This window comes from Aethalodelphis obliquidens, unplaced genomic scaffold (genome assembly GCF_003676395.1).
Source record: "Aethalodelphis obliquidens isolate GAN/ISIS:26980383/991018 unplaced genomic scaffold, ASM367639v1 scaffold1, whole genome shotgun sequence".
Lineage (NCBI taxonomy): Eukaryota > Metazoa > Chordata > Mammalia > Artiodactyla > Delphinidae > Aethalodelphis > Aethalodelphis obliquidens.
In genome coordinates, this window is record NW_020837945.1 from 1,576,422 (window position 1) to 1,601,402 (window position 24,981).

The 24,981-nt window shown below is 53.2% G+C and overlaps 1 protein-coding gene across 1 annotated transcript in view; it reads left to right on the forward strand.

Moving 5' to 3' along the window:
* UBE2G2 (ubiquitin conjugating enzyme E2 G2) overlaps positions 1–21,425 on the forward strand; it is a 30,272-nt gene extending 8,847 nt beyond the window's left edge. Inside the window, exons 2-6 of the mRNA XM_027079187.1 lie at positions 5,512–5,547; positions 5,642–5,687; positions 14,873–14,991; positions 18,107–18,247; positions 19,591–21,425. Coding sequence (XP_026934988.1) covers positions 5,512–5,547; positions 5,642–5,687; positions 14,873–14,991; positions 18,107–18,247; positions 19,591–19,703 — 455 coding nt within the window. The 3' untranslated portion in view covers positions 19,704–21,425. The remainder of the gene's footprint in view (positions 1–5,511; positions 5,548–5,641; positions 5,688–14,872; positions 14,992–18,106; positions 18,248–19,590) is intronic.
* The last annotated feature ends 3,556 nt before the right edge of the window (positions 21,426–24,981 follow it).

Consider the following 24,981-nt stretch of genomic DNA (forward strand, 5'->3'; position numbering starts at 1 on the left):
TGTGTGTGTGTGTGTGTGTGTGTGTGTGTGTGTGTGTGTGTGTGTGTGTGTGTGTGTGAAGTGCCTGTTCAGGGCTTGCTTGTGCTTGATTTTCTTTTGGGTTGTTTATATGTTTGTATTGATTTGTAAGGCATTCTTTCGAAGTTCAGATAGTAGCTCTTCGTTGGCTATATCTGTTACAGATGTCTTCTTCCTCTCCGGGGCTAACCTTTCATTCTCTTAGAGGTGGGTTTTATTTTGTTTTTTGGGTTTTTTTTAGGATAATGAAGCTATTTTAGTATTATTTAAAATAAGAACAAGCTTTAAACTGTATAAAGTGGGCAATAGGGGAGAAGCACGCCTTCCTGAGAAGGGTCCTCCGGGAAGGGTCTCCTCAGGGGGAAAAGGCAGGAAGGGTGGGTGGGCAGGAGGGAGTGCAGGCCTGGACGTCAGTGGTGCTTCCTCGGGGCGGGCTCTGCAGCTAGGAGAGGTGGCTCTGGGGCTTGGCAGCCCCTGGCTGGAGTGGAGGGAGCTGGCCTGGCGGTCGGTGCCAGTGACTCAGGCAGGGGTAGAGCAGGGGTCAGCTGGGTTAAAAGAACTGTGCGTTCGAGTGTCAGGAGGAGGTGGTGGCCGGGCCTTGCCTCTCAGGACTCAAGGGGGACGTCAGGCTGCAGGAGGCCCAGGCCTGGGAGTGCCGACCCGCTCCCGTCTCCCCAGTGAGGCTCTGCGACTGTGCCCTGGGCGGGGGGGTGGCCTTGCCTTGTCTTGGCTGCGCTGCTCGCCTTGCAGATTTCAGACGAGGGGTGGAACCCGTGCCTGCCTCCCTCCCTCCCCCGAGACTGCCAGGGAATTCCCAGAAGTTCTTAATTTTAGTGCTGTTAATTTTATCAGTCTTTTCCTTTATGGTTCGTGCTTTTTGGTTATTAACTTTACAGTTAATTCTGTTTAAGAAGTCTTTACACTAAGAGCATGAAGAGATTCTTCTGCATTATTTTCTAGGAGACTTATTGTTTTATATTTCATAAAAAATATTAATTTGGGGCGGTCAGTTTTATTGAGAAAATTTACATACTATAAAATGTGTCAATTTCAAATATACCATTTTTTTCAATTAGTTTATTTTTGGCTGCGTTGGGTCTTTGTTGCTGCGCCCGGGCTTTCTCTAGTTGCGGCGAGCAGGGGCTACTCTTCGTTGCAGTGCGTGGGCTTCTCATTGCGGTGGCTTCTCTTATTGCGGAGCACGGGCTGTAGGCGCATGGGCTTCAGTAGTTGTGGCACATGGGCTCAGTAGTTGTGGCTTGCGGGCTCTAGAGCACAGGCTCAGTAGTTGTGGCACACGGGCTTAGTTGCTCCACGACATGGGCTCTTCCCGGACCAGGGCTCAAACCTGTGTCCCCCGCATTGGCAGGTGGATTCTTAACCACTGCGCCACCAGGGAAGTCCCAAGTATACCATTCTTTGAGCTTTGGCACGTGTATGCTGTGTATAGTCGTCAACACAATCGTGGCAGACTGTTTCCATTGCCCTGGAAAGTTCCCTTGTGACTGGCCCCTGGGGTCTGGCAATGTTGGATTTGCTTTCTATTTCTATAGCTTGCTTCTTTTAGGATTTGGTATAAATAGACGCAGTGTGTAGCCTCTGTGTCAGGTTCTTTCACTCAGCGCAGTGCTTTGAGAGTCACCCTTGTTGTCACGTGTGCCGGTGGTTTGCTCCTGCCTGTTGCTGCCTGGTGTTCCTGGTGTGGATGGATCACCCCTCATTCATTCACCAGTGGATGGATATTTGGGTTGCTTGCACTGTGAGGCTATTGTGAGTAAAGTTGCTGGGAACACTCACATACGAGTCTGTGGGGACATAAGTTTTAAGTTTATTTGTTTGTATTCCATTCCTATTTTCAGGTACCATCCTGTTTCAGGACCCCTGATTTATGTGTCCAGCCTGGACTACTGTCTAGGGCTCTAGTCTCACGTCCAGTTTCCTCTTTGACCGTCTGCACTTAGATGACTTACCAGCATCTTTAACTTGATGTTTTCAGAACTAGACTATTTTCTTCCGTCTGAAACATGTTTTCTCTGGTGGCGTTTTCCAGCTCAGTAGCACGCGTTCTCCCTGTGGTTCAAGTTGGATGCGCAGCTGCACCCCGACTCTCCTGGCCCTTAGCCGCCTGCAGAGTTCAGCACGTGCTGTCCGTTATGTCTGGTTGCAGCCGTGCAGCTGGTATCAAGGCTCTGGGATTTCTTTGGGCTTCGTGCTCGCTGGCTCCACTGTAGGAGCAGTGTGTCAGGATCTACCTTAGCAGCAGGTGTTGAACACTGGGTCTGGTGCAGCCGGGGGTCAGATCCCAGAGAGGAATGCAAGAGATCTCAGGATCCTTAATGCAGTAGTACCATTCTGATGATAAACTTATTATTTATATCATTTTTATTAACTGAACGTATACACTTTGTGTTAAGATTAATAATATACATTTCTGTTGGGGAAGGGGAAGGAGGTACTTCGCTTTGTCCACAGTCTTTAATCCCTGAGAATCAAGAATAAGAAAATATTACGGATTTACAGCACCAAAGCAAGCAAATGAAAGTACAGCGTAAACCTCTTCTATAAACAGCGTAGTCAATCAAGTACTTCCTGCACACCCACTTCATGCCAGGTGCTCTGCTAGGTGCTGTGAAGGGGCTCACTGACCACTGAGACAGGGCTCCTGTGTGTACACAAAGTAGTCAAGAAAAGAAGTGTTCATTTCTCTCGGGTAGGCAGTCAGTAGTCGAGGTGCGGGGTCTCAGGGGGAGTACATGTTTAAGCTGTTTGCCAGGGGCAGCCAGAGCATTTTGCATTCCCACTGGTGAAGCGTGAGAGACCCAGCTGCCGAACTTACCAGCGCTGGTGTTAGCAGTCTTTTAAATTTAGCTCTTCTGTTCCAAGTGAAGATACTCTCACCGATAGGGCTGTGTAGCAGTGTCTGTTAGTGGTCTTAATTTCGTTTTCCTCTGACTCACCGTGTTGAGCGTCTTCTCATGTGCTCGTGTGCCTCCATGCCCTCTTTGGTGATGGGTCTGTTGCATTCTCTTGCCCTGTTTAGAAAACCTCGCTTGTCCTGCATTTCTCCTTTACGATCCTTCAACTGCCACGCTCACAGCACTTCTGACGACAGACGCGTGGGGGTTTTCCCACACTCGGCACTTCTGTGACCGCAGCTGGGTGTCCTACGATTGCACTCAGTTCTGACACTACCTACCTGGAGTTAGTGTGTCAGATCCCACAGCCTGAGGGCCAAGTCCCGCGAGACTGCTCCCCCTCCCCCGCCCGTTGCAAATCCAGGGTATCGCCTTTGCTGCTGACTGATCGCCTATAAATTGGAGGTTTCCAAGACCCCCTCCTCAGGGTTGGTTAACCCGCCAGAGCAGCTCACAGAACCCAGAGAAGCATTTTACTTGCGTGGTTTCCAGTATATTGTAGAAGGGTAGAACTCGGGAACGGCCGGCTGGAGGAGAAGCCGAGGGCAGGGGTGGCGAGGAGCCCAGGTTCCCGCTGTCTGGGTGCCTCTCCCTGCCAGCCCCTCCGCGTGCTCACCAACCCCGAAGCTCCCTGACCTTATGCTAGTGGGATTGTGTGGAGGCCTCCTCACGTGGGCCTGACTCACCAGTAACTCCATCTCCAGCCCCTCTCACCGTGGAGAATGGGGGGTGGGCCTGCAGCCTGCTAACCATGGCTCGGTCCTGGGGCCGGCGGCCACCCAGAGTGGGGGACGCTGCTGGTGCTCTTGTCACTTGGGGATTCACGAGGGACTTAGGAGCTTTGCTGGGAGCTGGCGCAGAGGCCCATGTGTATATTTTCTACTAGTTCTCATGCCCCTTCTCTCCTTTTCCTTACATACTTTGATTTTTGTATGTGGTTTGAGATAGGGAAAAGGGTTTTCTCTTCACCTCTGTTCTTCTGTTCTTTCACCTCTTCCTGTGGGGCGACCTTCCTAGCAGATGGAGGACCTCTCTGCACGGCGTGCGCTGGGCGTGCTCACTTCTGTTCCATCGTCTGTTGAACTTTGTGCCAGTGTCTGCTGCCTGCTTACTGCAGCTTTGTGATGAGTTTTGCTAGCCCACGGCTGGTTCTCAGTTACCCTTTTTACAGAAGGCCGTGGCTCTTCTGCTCGTTCACATGTTCACGTGTGCTCACCTAGTCAGTCAGACAAGAGAACCTGGTGGGGTTTTGGCTGAGGTTGCGCTCGAGCCGTAGGTTCAGTTTGAGGAGGATTGATAACTTGATAATGTTGAATTTTTAGTCTATGAACGTGATATAATCTCCATTTATTAAGGTCTCTTAAAATTTTTTGTTAATGATGTTTTCTGTTCTGTTACAGCTCTTGCGCAGCTTTGACAAGCTAATTTCTGCATGTTTCCCATTGTAATTGGTGTCTTTTTTAGACTTTTCTAACTTGCTGATATATAGAAGCACAGTTCAGTTGTATGCATTGACCTTGTATTCAGCAACTTTGGCAAACTCACTTTTTATTATAATGTATCTTCTGACTCTTTTGGACTTTATGTAGGTAAGTGGAGCGTCTGTGAATAATGATTATTTTTTCTTTTCCGGTCCTTACGCTTTATGTTTACTTGGCAGGGAATTGTTAGTTTTGTGTCTCTTCAGAGAACTAGCTTTTGGTTTTGTTGATCTTCTGTGTGTTTCTCACTGTTTTAGTCATGTCCCGGCCCTGCACTCGGCCCAGAGGGGGTGCCCTTGCCACCTGAGCCCTTGCTCCCGTGGCTGTCCTTCTTGCAGAGTCCTCCTCCATCTCCCGGTGTTCTCCTTGCCCGATTTGCCAGATTTGCCTGCAGGTGTGGTTTCATTCTGTAGCCTCCCGTGTATCATACAACGCGAGGAGGCCAGGAGTGCAAAGGACAGCCTCTGGGTTGGCAGAGCCTTAGAACAACTACTAGCCTTAAATGCTGAGGAGCGCTGCTGCCGCTGGTTTCTTCTCTTCCTGCTCTCGGTCTGCTGCTCTGGGGGACCTCGCACGTGAGGGGCTCGTGGATTTTGTAGCGTGGTGTCGGAGGTCGACAGCCAGCCTATACGGTGCAGACGGACTTGATAATACCAGGCTTCTGAAACCTCGGCGCGGGCCCACAGCTCTGCTTTGTGGCCTTCAGAAAGCTTTGTGCCCGCTCTCAGAATGACAGGACATCCCTTCAGCGAGGAAACAACACACCGTGTTTGACGTGCGAGCTTTAATCAAAATAACCCGCAGGAGTATTTTGGAAGGAGAGTTAACAACACCTTTTGTTTGTTTCTTCATTGTAAGTTGAAAGTGTTGACAGTTCTAAAATTCTCCTTTTTGCTGGTATAAAGAACTGTTGACACAGTCTTGACCAGAAGTGTAACTGCAGCAGGTGTTCACTTGGGACAAGCAGAATTTTAATTTTCATCTGCTAATATGTATGCCATATACTTTATAGCCTTGTATACGTTTTAATGTTTTTTGTTAAAGTGCAACATAATATTCATTCTTTTTCATAATGGTTTTACTTTTTAACCTTACAGAATTAACACTGAATCCTCCGGAAGGAATTGTGGCAGGTAAGGCAGTGTGAAGTTCGCCTCTTTATCATTTACTCCTGATTGCCAAAGTTTCCTTCAAAGTAAAGTTGTGAAATTTCTTCTTTTCCTGCAGGCCCCATGAATGAAGAGAATTTTTTTGAATGGGAGGCATTGATCATGTAAGTTAATCATATGTGTTGTTTGGTTTCAAGCCTTTGTTGGAAATTAGAGCCGTGAATCACATTCTGCACTGTGAGTGGTCAGAAGCGTCAATGGGGAAAAAAGGCCAAGTGCGCCTCTTCCATTGAGCTTTTCTGTGTCTGCTGATCTGAAAGCAGAAAACACGTACGTTCTTCCAAAAGAAATGAAAGTACTTCCTTAGAACCAGTAAAAGGTTTAGTTGTAAGTGTTTGTATTTGTAGAGTTTGAAAATAATGAAGTTTGTGTGTTGGGTTAGCCTCAAACAGAATGGGCTTTGGCTTCAAGGAGTCCCTGTGAGCCTGGGGCTCTGACGTCGCGGAGGGGTCCTCAGGGTGCGGGTGACGCCGCAGGCCTACTGGTGCAGCCTGGGCCCTGCCCACCTGTGTGCCTGGATTCTTCCCCTCCCCCTCCCCTCCCTCTCCCCCTCCCCTCCCCCTCCCCCTCCCCTTCCCAGCTGTCCAGCTCCTCTGCTGCTGCTCCTTTTCTGTGTACCTGGTCTGGCCTTGCCTTGTCCCCGACTTAGAGATTTGGCTTAGTTCTGAGGTGAGCAGTGTGGTTCCTGACCTCATTCTAGCAAGATCCTGACTGGATTTCCTATTTCACTTACAGTGATGTTGCTTGGAAAGAGCCAGATGGACCCCTGATTCCAGAGTATTCTCTGGCCCTATGACCCAGGCCCCTTTTTTTCTCATCTTTCTACCTTAGGTGTACAATTCTTGGCCATTCTTAGACTGTACTTTTAACAAAATGTGGTTAGGTAGACTTCAGGAAGTTGAAATTTATAATCCATTTCAGAGTCTCGTTAGTAAGATGAGGAATTAGCTGACAGCTTTCAGGTGGGGTTTCGTGGGCTGAGGCGTGCTCTAGGGGGTGGGCCTGGGAGATGTGTGAGGGGTGTGTGGTGTCAGCCTCGTCAGACTTCCTGCATCTGCCCCGTGCCTGTATCCCATTTAGGCTGAAAACAAATTGCTGCTCAGTGTTGTCTGCGGAGCTCAGATTAATACATGAAATTGGTGTGAAAATGAGTTTTTCTCAAAAGCAAATGTTTTGAAAATCATTAATAAACACTATGCAGAGAAAGTACAGCGCACCTAACGTTCCCTGAGCACTTGTTATACCCTAATTCCCTGGGCCTGTGACACTCATTTTTTTTCCATGTTTAAATGTTTCTGGCATGATGATGACTTCACAGTCTGTGTTTGTATCTAATATGGTGGTGTGTCTTTCACCCCTAAAGCACTTGCAGATTGCGTGCTGGGCCTCCTGGTCAGCGGTGTCCTTCGTTCGCTGCAACAGGGCATTGCGCACTCGCGTCAGCTGTAGCTTTTTATCTTTAGGGAAACAGTACGCCCCAGGGCAGCTGTCCTGGCTGGGGTGCACAGATGATTGGAAGGCCTTTGAGCACACAGGTCAGCGGGCCCCTGACGGTTTTTCCGTCCTTGGAAGGTGTGGCTGGTGCGCGCCCACAGGAGGCTACTGAGAAGCCCTTCCAGGGACACTTGAGCCTTCCAGTACGGTTTTTTTTTAAGGGTTTATTGTTAAGAATCTGTTAGGATAAATATTACTAATTATAGATAAATAACATAAAGTTAAACCAGTATTTTGAAAACTTACCTTAAAAAGTAATTAGAAGTATTTTTAGGTAGAACACTTTTATGTTTGAAGAAGGCTTTTGCGTTAGTATGGAATTCCCCTGCCTCAGGATGTGGTGAGTTTGTGGGTTTGGTCCTGTTCCAGATCCTTTCCCAAACAAGAGGCCGTTTACAAAGGTACTTAAAACATCTATTAAGGAATTAACTGTCCTCCTCTTGATGTGTCTCGCTCCGCTGTTCTGGCAGACAGCTGGCTGAGTTTCACTCCTTAGTGATAGGTTTTCTCTTCTCTCATTTTATTCCTCGATTGTTTCCAGAGTTTCTTCCATACCCTAGTGCTTCTACAAGCCACACTTGCCTCCGTTTCTGGGAGTCTGCTGCTGTTGCAGTAGTGCTTACCTGCGGAGCCTCAGCTGTGCAATGCAGAGAACATCTTTTCAGATGTTCAGGCAACAAATACTGAGTGCCTGTTATATTAGGGCCCTCGTCTGAGGATACAGGCGTGTCCTAGGTGACCCCAAACCTCCACCCTGAAAGAACAAGATTAAGGGACGAGGATGGGGAACACAACAAATTAACCAACAGGAATAAAATCAACACGGCCTGTTCTCTGATTAAAAGGAGACAGAACTCTAGTGACTCCCGGCCGAGCTTAGGGCAGAGTTTGACCTGTGACCCAGTGGGAGAGGGCGGGGGCTTCCGGTCAGTGACACTGACGCTGTGTGTGGCTGGCCTGGCTTTATGGTCTTGGGCAGTCACTCTGCCTCTCTGACCTTCGCTTATTTGGATCAGTACAGAGCCTCGACACCTTTTTAGACCAGTGGCTTCACTTCCACCTCTTCCAGCTCCAGGGTCTCTGGCCTGTGCAACCTCGTTGGCCCTTGGCCGCGGCGTGGCAGCTGTGGAGGGTCCACGCGAGCTTCTGCAGGACAGGAGGAGCCCTGCCGTGCGGGACGGCGGTTTATCCTCCGTGGCTGGAAGAGGCGTGAAGCCCTGGGCGTCTTGCTGCCCCGTTTCTGTCCTGCCCCAGGTGACCTCCCTGCCTGGTCTGTGGCCGAGCCTCTGTCCCGTCTCCAGATCAGGGCCCCGAGGCTGTGGTGAGATGAGAAGGCCCTTCCCTTCCCCAGCGGTTGGGGGCCCTTGGCTGACGCCATCCCCGCAACTCTGCTGGCGCACTTGGGTCCCAGCTGGTTCACACCTGCGGTGGGGAGGATTCCCCCGGCTGCGGCTCCTCCTAGGCTGTGCTTGGCTCATGCTGGGTGCCCAGGCCACGGTCACGGCACCGCCCTCTACACCAGGCTTTCTTCTTTACAGAAGCCTGGCTCCGGTCAGGATTGTGTCTGCTCAGATAAACCTGAGATATTACAATAGATGTTCATAATTTGCACTGTATGTTCTCTGACCCAGCGGTTCCCACCCTGGGGATGTCTTCATCAGACATTCTGTTAGGAAAACCTCTGTGTAAGGAAGTTTATTACAACATTCACTGCAATCATAAAAGAAAGTGGAAACATCGTTGTTCAGTATAAGTTACGGACATCCAATCAGCAGGATGCCGGCAGCACTGCCATGGTTCACGCAGTTCACGCAGCGTCGTTCACGCAGACGCTGAACGACGGGTCTAGACCAGTGTTGTCACGAGGTGTGGCCTCGCCCCCAGGGACTTTGGGCAGTGTCTGGAGACATTGTGGCTGTCACACCGGGTAGCAGGGGGAGATCTCTACTGGCCCTGGGTAGGAGAGCGCTGAGTGCCCCGCCGTGCCCAGGACGCCCGAGGTGGCAGTGGTGCTGAGGCCGAGAGACCCTGGTGTGGCCGGGTGCATTCAGTAGCTTTGTTGAGATAGAAGTTAACATGCAGAGTTTCACCTGTATTAAGTGCGCAAGCCAATGATTTTTAGTAAATTAAATTTATAGAGTTTTGCAGTCATCACACTTCACTTTTAGAGCATTTCCAAGCACGTGCTCACACCCCTGTGCACCCAGTCCCCCCTCCCCCTCCGCCACGGGCACCCTCTGATCTGCTCTCTGACTGTTGATTTGCTTTTCTGGACTGCTGCTGCAAGTGGGGTCACACGATGCAGCATCTTCGGTGTCTGGCTCCTTTTTCTGGGCAGCCTGTGGGAGCGGCCCCTTGCCGTCACCACTGAGCTGTGTCCGCCGTGAACGGACCCGCTCGCCCATCGACGGGCATTTGGCGGCTTCCCTCTTCGGCTGTGTGACGGTGCAGCTGCGAACACGGGGCCTAAGTCTGTGCGGATGGGTTTCCGCCTCCCTCGGCTGGATGCGCAGGAGTGGGCCTCCTGGCGTATAGTGTCACCGTTTTACACTCCCACCCGCAGTGCTGAGTTCTCGGCTCTCCACTTCCTCACCCTCTTGGTGGTGTGTGATGCCAGCTGTCCTGCTGGGTCTCATTGTGGGTTTGGACTGCGTTGCCCTAATAACCGATGCTGTTGAGCATCTTTTCATGGGCTTATGAGCCATTCATCTATCTTTTTTGGTGAACTTCAGAACTTTTGCCCATTTTTTAATTGGGTTGTCTTCTTATTTGGTCCTAAGAGTTCTTTATATATTTTGGATACAAAGTCCTTTATCAGATGTATCAGTATGATTTTCAGATATTTTCTCCCAGTCTGCAGCTTTCCTTTTCCTTTTCCTTTTCTTTTTTATGTTTTAGGCCGAGCTGTGTGGAATGTGGGATCTTAGTTCCCTGACCAGGGATCAAACCCATGCCCCCTGCATTGGGAGCATGGAGTCTTAACCACTGAACCGCTAGGGAAGTCCCTCCTTTTCATTTTCTTAACGGGGTCTTCTGAAACGCAAAGGTTTTCATTTCCAATGAAATGCAGTTCAGCAGTTTTTCCTTGTATAGATTATGCTTTTGGTGTCATATAACCCAAGGTTGAAAAGATTTTCTCCTGTGTTTTCCTCTAGAAGTTTTGTATTTATAGCTCTTAAATTTAGGTTTTTGGCCCATTTTGGATAATTTTGGAGTATAGCATTAGGTAAGAGCCAGGTTCATTTTTCGGCATGTGGCTGTCCAGTTGTCTTGCACCATTTGTTGAAAAGAAAATCCTTCCTGCATTGAATCGCCTTGGACCTTTGTCAGAATCAGTTCCCTAAGTGTGAGGGTTCATTTTGGACTCTGAATCCTGTTCCGTTGACCTGTGCTTGACCCTCCATGAGCACCACACACTCCGTCATTGCAGCTCGATAGTAAGCTTTGAAATTGGGAGGTGTTTTGTTCTCCTCTTTCAAGATGTCTTAACCTATTCTGGGTCCCTTGGTCTCCATTGGAATCTGGGGATCAGCTTGTCATTTTCTGTGAAGAAACCAGCTGGGATTTGACAGGGATTGTTGAGCCTCTAGGTCAGCTTGAGGAATGTTGACAGTCTAACAATCTTGAGTGCTCCAATCCATGCACATGGAGTGTCTCTCCACTTATTCAGGCCTTTAAAAGTCCCCTCAGCGATGCCATGGTACGTTTTTAGTAAAAAACGATCCAGTTTTTGCAGATGAAGGTATGTGAGTGGATGCACTTGGAGGGGAAGCCTGGGAGGGTGGCCAGACTCCGTAGTGGCTGCCTCAGAGCTGGTTCAGGGAGGGGGCAAGGAGGCCTTTGCTTCTTACTTTATTTACTTATGTGTTTGAGTATTTTCTAACATACATATTTTTTCTAGTTAGAGTCAAAGTTTATGTTGCAGAAGTCCATGTCAGAATTCACTATGAAGTTCTTGTAATTGATGAACTTATTTAGTGAACTTTAAATATAGTTCAAATATATTTGAGTTAAAGTTTTCAGAAATTTCTGTTGCAAGCAAAAATTAGGGGATGACCGTAGGCTCATTTCAGACGGATTTAATCATGAAAATAATTACATGGAAGGAAGCCTGTATTTGTTACCACCGTGCTTTCCTGAGATGGAAGGCCCTGTCCTTTTCCTCCCTCACAGTTTAACCAGCTCTGGTTCTCTACATCAGGATCGCTAGGGTGCTTTGCACACAACAAAAGAGGAAAACGGCTCTTGGGTCCATCCCCAGAGACTCGGTGCTGAGTCAGGGCTGGTGCCAGATAGGTGTAGACACATAGTCCGGCTGAGACCCCCAGGCTCCCAGGGAGACAGGCAGCGAGGGCACTGTCTGCGGGACGACAGCTCCCTGCAGCCCTTCCTGGCTTTCCTGCAGGTGTGAAGGTCCTGTGAGCGGGAACTTCCGGTCGGTTTCTGTGCAGCCTCGCTGCTGGCGGGGTGACCCTCACGCAGCAGGCGCTCCTTCAGTGACTTGGGGGCTTAGAGGCACAGCAGGGCACCCCGGAGCTGGAGTCGTGGCTTCTAGAGCCCCTGGCCCGGGGGCTGTGCTTGCAGCCCACGTCCACTGGGGAGGTGGGGGCTTTGGCAAGAAGCTTCGGCCAAGCTGCGGAGCCAGGGGTGCAGGAAGGAGGTGGCGCCCCTGCTCTGACGCCAGGCCCCCTCACGCCACCGCCGGGTGCTCCGTGTGGGTTCTGCAGCAAGAGAGCGAGGGCAGTGACACCCTCGCCTGGACTGGAGGATGTTTGTGAAGCAGTGTGCCCTTCTTTTTTATGCTTCAAGTGGTCATGGCTTTGGAGAATGATTGTCCCTTGGTGATCAAGTTCAAGTGTGCGCTAGTGGATGGGTTTACGGTCTCCATTATTTCAAGCCTCGTATGTATGTTTGAGAATTTTGTCTGTGTGCTATGACAAACTTGAAAAAGAACAGCGCAAAAACAGCTTCTTCCACACCTGCCGCAGCTGGAGTGACGTGCAGGCTGCGGTCCTGGAACATGCCTGGCGGGCAGATGGCTCACTGACGCCCAGACACACCCGGCTTCCACGGTGCAGCACTCTGGCCTCCCTGCCGCCTTCAGTGTGCAGGCCGTGGGCTTCTTTTGTCATCTCTGTACAGTTTTAGAGATGAAAGGCAAAGCACGGTGCTTCACTCGAGTTTAACGTTGAAAGACTAACCAAGCGTGTCTCCAGTTTCTATCGGCTCTGCACGTGACCGACCACCAGTGATGGCTCGTGGCTGCAGGTGTTGAGCCAGCGCTGTCCTTTGGGAGGAGCGAGCGTTGCTGGGCCCTGGTTGGGCTTAGACCGTGGGTGCAACTCTCCCACTGCTGGCTCCCTGGCCTCTCGTTCCCCTAAAGCCGGGAAGTCAGAGTGCACTATTGCCTTTACAGAGGAGAGCAAGGGCATTCTGCTTTACTCTTAATACTAGTCTCAGAAAATAAAACACTTACCTCAGAGCTCTGAAATAATTTCGGCCGTTATTTTAATCAATTAAGATAGAAGATAACTTGCAGGCTTTGAAGAGTTTGTATTTGCCTCAGATAAATTTGATTTTGAGGTGAGGCCTTCTTTGGTGAAAGCGGAGTGAGGCTGTCCTGAGTATGACAGGAAAGCTTGTCCAAAAATAACACTAATATCTCCCGTCTTGGTCCAGGAATTTACTCGATAGCGTTTCCCATGAAGTCAGCAGGCAGGCCCCCGTGCACGTGGGCGCACCTGTGTGCTGGGCCAAGGCACTGGGCATTCTGGAAGAGAAAGAAGCCCCTGTTTCAAACCAGTCGCAAACCAGAGCATTTGAAAATGGCTTTGATATTTCAGATGTGGGAGCACTTTAGGAAATGTTTGATCTTGCTTCTGAAGCTGTGGACGACCTAGTGGGTTTTTTTGTTTTTTTTTTAAAGAAAGCTCTATTATGAGAAACAAAGACCTGAGCAGATATCTTGAGAAAATACCACTTGGCTCAGTCCAAAAGCACTTTAACTACCCAGACATTCTTTTCTGTTCTAACTTGGAGGTGCCCAGAATACCAAGGCACTGCGAGCATTCCTGGTGTGGCCGCAGCCCTGATTTGCAGGCTCCTGGGTTAGCAGCCTGAGCTGCCCTCTGCTCTCCGCTGAGCCACCCGATCCGGGACCTGGCCTGAGTCAGGTGACCCTCGCTGAGGCGACAGCACAGCTTCCTGGCACCTTCCCTTGGGAGGCCGTGTGAGGGCCAGCGCAGTGGTGTTTATCCTCTACTGTGAGTTGTAGGCTGGAAGAGGGGCGGGGGGCGCAGGCTCTCCGCTGCTGTCGGCGCTGACCCCCTCCAGAGGGGAGGGCTTGGAGGGCGGCTGTCGGGGAGCCGCGGCCCCCGAGCTCGCCTCTCCGTGTGGCCGTCCTGCCCCTGCTTCCTGCCGGGGCTCTGGGCACTGCTGTCCAGGGACGCTCATCCCTCCGCGACAGAGCAGTAGCTTTCCACTCTTGGTTTCCCCACAAGTAGCGAGGACACAGTTTTCAGAATCCAGATGTGTCTTCAATTGAAAACAGTGTGGCTCCGCCGAACACCTGCTGCCTTGTTCTTGTTTTGGCCATTTTACCAGCCCCTCCCCACCCCACCCACCCCATGATGCAGTCCTGGCCTCCACTGCACTGGTGCCGTCGAAATCCCTAGGCGTTGTCACCAGGTGGAAGTGAAGCCGCCTGCACAGTTTCTTTGAGAATTTTTTGTCTACTTGAACTGCTGCTGTAGCGCGGGGTCTCGGCCCCTGTGCTGGTCATCAGGGCCCGTGTGTTACGCGCTTGGGGCCTTGCCCTCTCCGCGCCCAGAAAGAGAACGGGATTCCTCTTGATGTTGAACTGACCGGTCTTCGCAGAGTGCTTGTCTGGTGTCGCTCTGTGTAGCTGTCATTCGGCAGCTCTGCCTCCTGATAAAAATGTACGGAGGAGAGATGGTCTTAGATTTTAAACTAGATTTTAAACTGCTGTCGTGCATGTTTTATAAAGGACGTTTGTAAGGGGAGGAGGCGTTCCTCTCTCTGTTAATGTGCGAGCTGCTCTCCCTCTCCCTCTCCCTCTCCCGCTGGCCTTCACATCTTGTCTGTTGGTCAAGATAGTGTTGATTTATACATATAGAGCTTTAAAATTTGACGGGACTTTGGAAGTGGTTTGGCCCGTTTCTGCTATTTTCCACACCAGGAGGACGTGAACTCAGGCAGGCAGGCACGTGCCTGGTGACGGTGAGGACTCAGGTGACCGCGTGGTCCCAGGAGGTGGGACGAGCCCAGGCCTGCAGGTCAGGGCTTGCGGCTGCCGCACGTGCGCACGAGCATCATCAGTGCTCCGTACGTGCTCTGTATCTGTTTCTTGAAGGTTACAAAACCACTTCTCAGGCACATTTAAAAATTAGAAGTAGCCTTTGAAGTAACAACTCTTCACCCCTCATTCATTAGTACAATAGAGTCCTGCTCTAACATGTACCAGGGTTTGTATCTTTATCCTAAAATGTAATTGTACCACATAGAAAAGCAGAATCCCTGCTGCCCCACTCTCAGCCTTATTAATGTGAAAATGCCCGTGAGCCGGTCTCTGTGATTCAAACCTGATTGGAACGGAACGATGACACGTTACTTTCCAACCATAAAAAATACCAATTCATTGTTATCATGATATTTAGATAATCTTTTCATGCACATTTGTGAAGCAGTAGGTATTTCCTTAACTCGTTTCTAAAGTGTGGGAGACATTGAAAAAAATCTACCTTGAAGTTCTGTGTCTGTATTTTGTATCTTTTAGGGGCCCAGAAGACACCTGTTTTGAGTTTGGGGTTTTTCCTGCCATCCTGAGTTTCCCACTTGATTACCCGTTAAGTCCTCCAAAGATGCGATTTACCTGTGAGATGTTTCATCCCAACAGTAAGTGCTTTTGAAGTAGTTTCGATGGTTCCAGGAGAGGCCTAGAGATTGTGTGCATGTGGGCATTCATGGTATACTTCTGTTTTGCTCTGTGTTTGGAATTTTCCATAATACAAAGTTTAAAAATTCATTATGGTCAGAAGAGTTGATTGAGGAAGTCAACAAGTTCAAGGTGATTAACTATAAAATACAACTATGAAGAGGATTGTGGGTAATTAAAAAATAAATGATAAGGGCTTCCCTGGTGGCGCAGTGGTTAGGAATCTGCCTGCCAATGCAGGGGACACGGGTTTGAGCCCTGGTCCAGGAAGATCCCACATGCCGCGGAGCAACTAAGCCCGTGTGCCACAACTACTGAGCCCACGTGCCACAATTACTGAAGCTCGAGCACCTAGAGCCCGTGCTCCACAACAATAGAAGCCACCGCAATGAGAAGCCCGTGCACCGCAACAAAGAGTAGCCCCCGCTCACAGCAACTAGAGAAAGCCTGCGCGCAGCAACGAAGACCCAACGCAGCCAAAAATAAATAAGTAAATAATAAGATTATATTGAAGATAAATATATTCTTTAGAACGATACCTGTGATGTGGTTTAAAGACAAATACGGCCAATAAACTGATTGAATTATGTGTGTACTAAGAATAGCCTGATAATATCATTTTATTTATTTATTTATTTTTTTGCGGTACACGGGCCTCTCACTGTTGTGGCCTCTCCCGTTGCGGAGCACAGGTTCCGGACGCGCAGGCTCAGCGGCCATGGCTCACGGGCCCAGCCGCTCCGCGGCATGTGGAATCTTCCTGGACCGGGGCACGAATCCGCAGGCGGACTCTCAACCACTGTGCCACCAGGGAAGCCCCTGATAATATTATTTTTGTTGTTCAGGTAATCAATGCAAATAGTTTTTAAATTTGGCCTTACTGTAGGTGGGTATCTGTTACTTTTATTTTGTAAAAATTATTATTTTTTAAAAAAATTTATTTATTTATTTATGGCTGTGTTGGGTCTTCGTTTCTGTGCGAAGGCTTTCTCTAGTTGCGGCGAGCGGGGTCCACTCTTCACCGGCGTGCGCGGGCTTCTCACTATCGTGGCCTCTCCTGTTGCGGAGCACAGGCTCCAGACGCGCAGACTCAGTAATTGTGGCTCACGGGGCTAGTTGCTCCGCGGCATGTGGGATCCTCCCGGACCAGGGCTCGAACCCGCGTCCCCTGCATTGGCAGGCAGATTCTCAACCACTGTGCCACCAGGGAAGCCCATTTTGTAAAAATTATTTTTGAGAAGAGCTATTCAGTAGGTCTGCCGATGTCATAAAAATTGGTCGGTCCATAAATACTTAAAAAAATAATCCAGCGGATTCACTGAGAGTTGCTGGGATGGGGTGGTGAGCAGACCGTCAGAGGTGGGGGGCTGGACGGTCAGGAGCTCCCAGTCTGCGGGCAGCGATGGACGCTGATGAAGGAATCATACAGAGAGATGTGAAACCACATGGGAGGCCAGGGAGGCCCCTGCAGGGGTGGTGGTTGAACCCACCACCTGCAGGAGGAGCTGTAGGAGTTACCCAGGGGGTCTGTTTGGGGCGGGGAGGGGGTCTAGCAGGTGCAGAGGCCCAGTGTGAGGAGGGAGGAGGAGGGGGAGGGGCCAAACCAGTTCAGGCCTTTTGGTCAACATTAAGGATTTTGATGTTTAGCCGAGGAGCAGTGGAGACCCACTGAGGGGCTGGGAGTGAGCATGAGGGGCGGCGTGACCAGCATGGCCTTTGAAGGGTGATTGTGGTGCAGGCTGGAAGTGGAGTGGAGCGCGTGCTGGGCCGCTGCCGTGGCCTGGAGGGGAGACCGCCAGCCTGGCACCAGCGGGAGTTGTTGGCGCTGAAGCGCTGTGGCTGGGCGGGGACTCGGGAGGGTTAGGAAATGACGCTGCTGTGGTGTGGTGGTGGGAGGTGGCAGGGACACAGCTGCTTTTTGATGTTTCTGGGGTCAGCGGTGTCATCGCATGGTGCTGTCACCTTGAGGAAGTGACACTGAAGTTGAAAACTCTGCAACACCTCCTCTCTGTCCGTGGCAGAGAGAACTGTTCAAAGCATTCTGGGCGCCCTGGTCCCGTGTGTGTGGACTTCAGACGGCCATCCTGGTGTCTGAGACAGATCACACGTGGTTTCCTAACCCTTCGGTGAGAGTTTGCGGTACAGTTTCAAAGCATAGAAACCACTAGAACAAGGGGTGCATGGGGAAAATGAGGGCCCAGGTGTAAAAGAAAGGCTGCTTATAACGACTCACATTTCTGAATGGTCACGAAATGCTGAGTTCATGAGTGAGGGTGAAGTAAATAAATTTATTTAAAATTGTCTGGTATTCTTACTATTATAACTTAATAGCCTTACAGTTTTACAAGTGATGCCTGGATATCTGAGCATATACTAACCATCTGAGAATTTCCCCAAGTATGTGTAAGAGAAAGATAACAGGTGCTTTTGACCTTCTTGACAGGACCAACCCCAGACTTTGAATTGAAAATTTATTTTTCTTGAATCAGGTCTTGAGGGTCTCGTTAGTGGTGCTGTTGATGGGAGATGCGTTTAGACTCAGGCACAGCTGATGTCCAGAGGAGCCAGTTATAGTAAGTTAGCAAGAGGAGTCCAGGCGTCTGTCTTGCTCTGGGTGTTTAATTCCTGTAGCGTTTTCCCAGCTATGGCAACGCATATTTTACACAGTCCGTTTCAGGGATTTAGTGGCAGAACGAGGGATATCTAAGAAACCTTTTATGAAAAGTGTTGTGAAGAGTCTAATTACATGAGGTACTTTGGTGGAATGTCTGGCTGCCAGGCAGCCTCTCCTTTATCCCCTTTGGATATAGTGCTTTTCAAATGCATATGAAGGTGGAGTCACGCCCTGGCACTAGAGCTGTTCAGACTGGCCCAGCACCCTGCCGGCCGGGCCCGCGGGGAGCGCGTGCACGCGAGCGTGGCCGTGGATGTGGCGCTGGGGCCGCAGGTGGTGCCGCGTGCACACAGCTCCGTGCCGGTGTCTGTGCCGCTTGCTGCCCTTTCTCTGTGGGCCTGACCGAGCGCCCTATCGCGGGCCCATTCCCTCGGCTCACCGGGTGTGCTCTGACCCCGCAGTCTACCCTGATGGCAGAGTCTGCATCTCCATCCTGCACGCTCCCGGCGACGACCCCATGGGCTACGAGAGCAGCGCCGAGCGGTGGAGCCCCGTGCAGAGCGTGGAGAAGATCCTCCTGTCGGTGGTGAGCATGCTGGCAGGTAACGCCCGCCCCGCCGGCTCCTGGCGCACTGCAGGTTCACGTCCAGCGGGGGAGAGCCGACACTCGGTGCTGCTTCTCTTTCCTCGCTAACCCTTGTCTTCTAACTCCCTGTCCACCGTGAGGAGTCGATATGTACTGTTTTCTTTTCTGCTTTTTCATGTAATGTCACTCATACACACTTTGCCAAGCGTAAGCTGCTTTTTATAATTACAGATGTAAAGATGGTCTTGTGTGTATCACATTGTTGGCCATGAGTAGCCGTGGGCATTTCATTCATTCAGTGGGCACTATATTGCAGACACCGTGTCCTGGGGTGTAAAGCTCAGGTGACACTGACCCCAACCTTAAGGCCCCACGTTCTAAGGGGACTTTCACAGCCACCAGCTGTTGCAGGCCACTGTGATAAATCCTGAGATCAGGGTGCAGGGGACACTTCCCGAGGTGAGTTTAGAACACGTGGGAGTTAACAAGGTTGTGGGGGGGCACGGACCCTCTGGTGGCGTCACCAGGACTATAGGTATGGCTGGAGCCCGGCTGGGGGTGGGGCGCCCTTTGGACCTGCACTGGCCCGGAGCTGACGCTCGCTCGTGGGGCTGTTAGACCACGGATCGCCCTTGCAGCCCACGTGCTTGAGACAGGCGGGGTGGGTCCCAGGCCAAGAGGATGGGGGAGGTTGGGGGGACCTTGGAGACTCCGGCTCTAGGGCTCAGCGTCCTGGGGCGGGGGCGCTCCTGCCCTCACTGTGGGGTGGAGGGGTGCGGACTTTGGGGGCAGGACTCCAGAGGGAGCACGATTTGGGGGAGAGAAGAGTTCAGAGTGTCGTGTGAGTGGCCACCTTGATGGGGGCTCTCGGGGACTGGCTGTGGAGGTGAGGGTGTGTGCCCTCTCCAGGTAGACAGGGCTCGTGGCGGGAGGGAGCTGAGAGAGGAACGGCCCGGCAGCCCCGGGGGAAGAGAGCGCCCATGAAACGGAGGAGCGTCGAACGGAGAGAGCTGGTGGCCAAACAGGAGGCCCGAGGGGGAGGCCCCCAGTTGCCGCTTGATCTGCTCGGCTGGTGCCTCCTGAGTGAAGCCGAGTTGGCTGGTGCGGCCCTTGGGAGGCTCGGGTGGAGGAGTCCTGAGGGTGGGTCTGTCCGCCGCTGCTCCGCCCCGTCCCTCAGGGGAAGGCTCCCGTATCCACAGAACTGCTGTCCTTGCCTGGAGTTCCAGGTCCCTCGGCGCTTCTGGTTCGTCTCTGGTTACCTCTCTGGGAAGATCAGTGATGTTCTTACAGGAGGTGGGAGGTCTTGCCAGGGCCTTCCTTCTTGAGCCCCTTCACGTGGAGGTTCTCCTTCTCTTTCAGAGCCCAACGATGAAAGCGGGGCCAACGTGGATGCCTCCAAAATGTGGCGGGATGACCGGGAACAGTTTTACAAGATCGCCAAGCAGATCGTGCAGAAGTCGCTGGGGCTCTGAGCCTTGCCCACATGTGTGCACAGCTGTGTGCCCGCGCGTGCGTGCAGGCACACCACCGAGCAGTTTTTGGAGTTTCTCCTCCAAGACACTTAGTGACAGTGACACTGTGCTGGTACCAAAAAAGGCAAGCTTGCAGAACCACAGCATCTATTTCTTTTCTACCTTTCCCACCCCAAACAGCCTTCTCTTCTGCAGTGATGGTTTCTGTAGGACGATGACAGCTGGGTGCAGTTGAGGGACCCACCCCTCGTTCTTGCCGAGGTGGCCCAGGGAGATGATGAGAGCCGTCACCACTACCTCTCCAGCTGACGTGCCTGCGGACCCAGCACTTAGTGCGGAGCGGGGAGGGGCGTACGCGCCGGCCCCCAGGGACTAGAACCAGTGACGCTCCTTCCGAAGACGTGGGGCCTTGCAGACCAGGAGGAGGACAGTGGCCGGATGTCTCTGGGGGCCCCTCCTGGTTCCCTTGTCCCCCGTGAGGAGGACATGACTTTGTTTCAGTACTTTGTTTTACAAGCAGATTTTTTTCTTGCAATCTAGGCACATTTTTCATTTGTTGTATGTTACAAATAATCACATTTAGAAATACTTTCAGGAAATAAATACTTTTTTAAAATGTGGACTAATGAAAAATGGGGCACATAGAAAAGAAGTTTCCTCCTGGCCATGAAGACCGGCGTTTTCCCTGCTGGTATTGATCACAGTTAACGCTCGTGTCTCAGTTCCCAGTGCATTTACCAGAGCAGAGGCACGTGAGACCGAGATTGTAGTCAGAGTGTCTTCTGGGTGTGTCGGAGCTTTTCTTTTCCAATCTGAAAACTGGAAAGTGCTAAGCGTTTGTACGTGGTGGCTGCAGCGGGAACTTCAACTATTGGGACAAAACCGTTCTTTGCAACTTGCGAAGGGACGCTCCCCGGAGCGCAGAGCGCAGAGGTGTGTTTCATCCCAGACCTGACCGGCGCTCGTGGGAGCGTGGCACATGGGGTCCCCGGGGTCCCCGGGTCGGTGGGGGGTGCTCGGCTGCGGCTCGTGGTTTGGAGGTGGTCTGGATTCCTCCGGCGTGGGTAGCTCAGCCGCGGGCGGCTCAGCCGGAGCCAGGGCTCCGTTTCAAGCAATAACAGATCTGTTGCATGCAGTTAAATATGTGGCCTGTTTCAAACAGGTTAAATTTAAATAGGAGTTTCTATTTTTGAAATAAGGGACAGTCTACAAGACGTACAATACATTTTACTTTATGTTATCCTTTCCCTTTCATAATGTGCCCGCGGGCAGGAGTCTGTTTTACTGAAACCTCGCTAATTTCTTGGTGTTAAGTAGTACTGGCTAAAGGGCTTCTGTGGAAACCAGACTCTTTCCTTCTCAGAAGGGAATCATTTAAAAGTTGAAATGCAGTACGAGGACTTGTATTCGGAAGGGGATGGGGAAAGGAGAGGTGTCGTACCTACATAGTATCTGCGGGCGTGTCAGATGAGACGTAGCCCTCTCCACAGAGAGGAAAAGGTGGGTGTGGTGGAGTGTGGGCCTGTGACCACGTCAGCAGGTGGCCACGGGGGCTCAGGAAATCTGGAGAAGGAAGAGGGGCAGTCTCTTTGCAAAAGAAAGTATTTTTATTCATTTGTATTTATTAAATGAAACAAAAGAGGAGTCCCATGGTGTCCTTATTCTGTGACGGAGTTTATTAATTCCTATGGTAAAATAAAGCTATATTTTCCCCCGTCCCAAGCAGTGTTTTCTCTGTCGTGTTTTAATATAATCGTATGGGAACCCCGTGGCCGGTGGGCAGCGGGGGTGCCCCCTACAGGTGGCACGGCCGCCAGGACTCCCACTACCACCTCCTTCCCAAGACACGTGAGCTTTGGGAAGTTCCGCTCTTTCCTGTTCCTTCCGCCCGCTGGTCTCCCCTGGAATTCCCGCGTGTCCCTGTTGGGGTCGGCAGGCTCGACTGACCCGCGGCCTTTCCTTGAGCTGTGAGTGTTGGCAGCAGACGGCCGTCGGGCGAGGAGAGACCAGCAGGCGCGGAGGTGGCGCTTCTGTCCTGCTCTCGAGTCTCCAGTCTCGTCACGGCTGCTGACGTGAGTCTGCTTATGTCCCTCGGCCTCCTCTCCCCCAATGCCCTCTGCGCCGCGTCCTGGCCAGGGGCTCGGCCCGCCCTCCAGCAGCCTTCATTCTGCCTTTTGCCCAGGGGTTTCCAGCGTACTTCTTACTATTGAAGATCTCTGACGTGATCGTGAGTTGGGGTCCCCGATACCACCCCCAGGTTCAGTGGTTCCCTGGGAGGCCTCACAGCTGAGATCTATTACAGCCAAAGGCCCAGGGACTCGAGCGCCACAGGGAATGTGGCGTGGGGAGGGGTCGGGGGGACCAGGCACAGACCTCCCGAGCACCCCCCAGCGGAGCCACAGGGCGTGCGCTTGACTCCCCGGCAGGGAGCTCCTGGGGGACCAGCGCCCAGGGTTTTTATCCGGGGTTGGTCACGTGGGCACCCTCTGCCTGGCACCAAGACTCCAGCCCCCCGAGGGAGAGCAGGTGTGCAGCGCACACCATACCGTGGTGCAGATCGTTTAGGCCAGCAAGGCGCCCCTGTCCCACCACGTGGGACCCCCTCCCCGAGCGCACGTCCCCAGCTGTCTGAGGATGGCCGTCCCAGGCCAGCTGTGCTCTTTCCTGCTCAGGTATCCTGAACTTCTCCCCTTTGGGGATTTTAATTAGATTTAATTGAAAAGGTTGGTTTGCTCTGTTAGGTTTCTTTGTGGTTCGTTTTTCGTGTGTTGTGTTTAGTGCCCCTTCTCCATGGCATCGGTCTTCTGCAGATGTTTGGATATTTGAGGCGAATGTCCACCCTTGTTTTCCTGTTTGCCAGTCTGGTTCTGGGCACAAAGAGGGGCGTTCCGGGGTTTTATCGTCTGGGTGTGGGAGCCCCAGTGCGTTGTCCTGGGCGTGTCCTGGGGGAGGGGCGCATCCCTGCCGGCTCTGTGGCCCCGGAGGACTGGACACACGGAGCCCGCAGGGTCCACCCTGCCCTTCCCTCCCGTGCGCGGGCTGTGGCTGCCTTCCGTCTGGTTTTTGTACAGGTCAGGTTGCTGGTTTTTCAGAGGTCGTGCTGGTGTGATGCATTCGTCCTGTGCATCAGTCAGGGCTCCTGGGTGGAGTACAGAACCCACCCTGGTTACATGGGGGCGGCTCAGGATCGCCTGTTGCCACTCCCCCTGCGCCCCCAAGGCCTGACCGCAGGCCATGTGGCCAGAAGGCTATGCCCCGGCCCTGGAAGTCAGCTCAGCACAGCAGGACGCTGGACTGGCCTCTGTAGAGGACACAGAGCCACGGTCCAGTCCCTGCAGAGGCAGAAGTCTGCCTTCCCCACCCCTGACCCAGTCCCTGGGCCCTGCCCCCGCTGCCCGGGCCCCGCGGCATCTGGCCTGTGTCCTGGGTGCGGCCTCACCCCGGGCTCACCACCTCCCCGCTCGAGCGAAGCCCAGCTCCTGAGGATGCCAGCCCGGCCGGGTCACCGAGGCTGCCCCTCCAGCCTCCCCTCAGCGCCATCTGCCTGGGCCCCCAGCCCTGTCACCCTGAGCCTCTCTCTCCACAGTGCCTGCCCTCCTGGGGGCCACCGCGTGTGCGCTGGGCGCAGACTCCCCGCAGCTGCCTGCGCCACCGCCAGCCTCGGGGGAGCAGTGCTCTGTCCCCCGCCTGCCTGCTCCCCTCCTTCCGTCCTAGGGTGGGGCCCCGGAGCCCACTGCTGCCTGCGTCCCAGCGGCCCTCATGAGCCCGGTGAGCTGGCAGGCCCTGCCGCCCCGGAGTCCTCATCTGAACAGCCGTGGCTCCCGTGGGGCGTGTTCCGCTGTGTCCCCACGGACGCAGCGTTGCTGGGGCAAGTCGACCTGCAGCCCTTCGGACACGGCATGTGGCGCGTCCTCAGCCTCACCTTCTCTGCTGGCTACACTTGTCAAGTGAAGGACGACGTGTAGAACGCACAGAGCATGGAAGGGAGAGGTACCCGGGGAGTGTCTGCTGTGACACCGAGGGGCGCTCGCGGAGCCAGCAGGGGTGCAGCCGCGCCGTGGAGGTCCTCCCTTGAGTCCCAGCGCGTCTTGGTGGTGTCAGCTCCTTTCAGGGGCCCAGACAAGGGTGGACGTGTTCATGGGCCCCAGGCCTGGGCCCCAGCCCTGCAAGGAGCTGAGCTCGGCCCCTGGAGGGGCGCAGGCTGCGGGGGACGGGCCGGTGGGGATGGCGGTGGGGGGCGGTGAGGCCGCATCACCTCCGTTGCTCCACGCAGGTCGCCGCGTTGCGGCTGTGGGCTGCCCTGTCTGAGCGGCTCCCGCTGGGCCCTGGCAGCAGCAGCGGGAGGGCGCCCGGGCCTGCTGAGTGGGGGCCGTGGGCTGGGCCTGTCCCCCCCCAACGCGGCTCGGCGGGGCTGTGTGTGAGCGACTGGACGTCCCTGTGACTCGTGCTCGCTCCCGGGAACGTGGCGACACGTCCCTTTCAAGCGGGCGTGAGCGCGTGCGCGCGTGTGGACTTACCTTCCCGGCAGAGGACCTGACGCTGGAACCGACTTGGTGGAGATGAGAGACCGAGGATATTGTCTTTTGCCGGTGGCTTTTGGAAATCCTGGGTGATGTACTGAACGAGTTGGAACCACAGGAAACACTTGCAGCTCCAGGGCAGAGCAGACTCGGGGGCTCTCACCGGGTTCTCCCTCCTGGACTAGTTCCCGCCCAGGAAGCAGCTCCCTGGGGCGACGGGTGGCAGGGAGGTCCCACCCGCAGACCTGGGCACCCCCTCGCCCAGCCGGCCCTGCCTGCTTAAGGCCGGTGCCCCGACCCCACGTGTGCCCGCACTGGAGCCTCGGTATCCGGGGAGGATGAGACCACCCGAGGTCCGGCCGTGCGGGGCGGGATGGAGCTTGGCCCTCACGTCCCGCCCCTGCACCCCCTGGGCACCGCCGGGAGCCCGGCAGTCTTACAGGGACCCTGAGGCCTGGGCGAGAGATGGAGGGCATCCTAGCCCTGCTGCGCCGGAGCTGAGGTCACCGGGTTGTGACCGGCCACCAGCCAGGGACCAGCCCCTGCCAACCAGAGCCCAGCAACGGGGGAGGGTGGGAGTGAATCCTCCATCTGTCCACTCTCCTCCGGGCCACGGGGACATGCTGGAGCTTCCCTCGGCCAAAGCTGGCCCAAGGACCCCGAGGGCAGAGCCTGAGCCAGGGTAGCGGAGGGAGGAGAGGTGGGCCGGGCCCCGGGGCTCAGAGCGCCCTGCAGGTGGGGCCCGCAGGGCGGCCTCA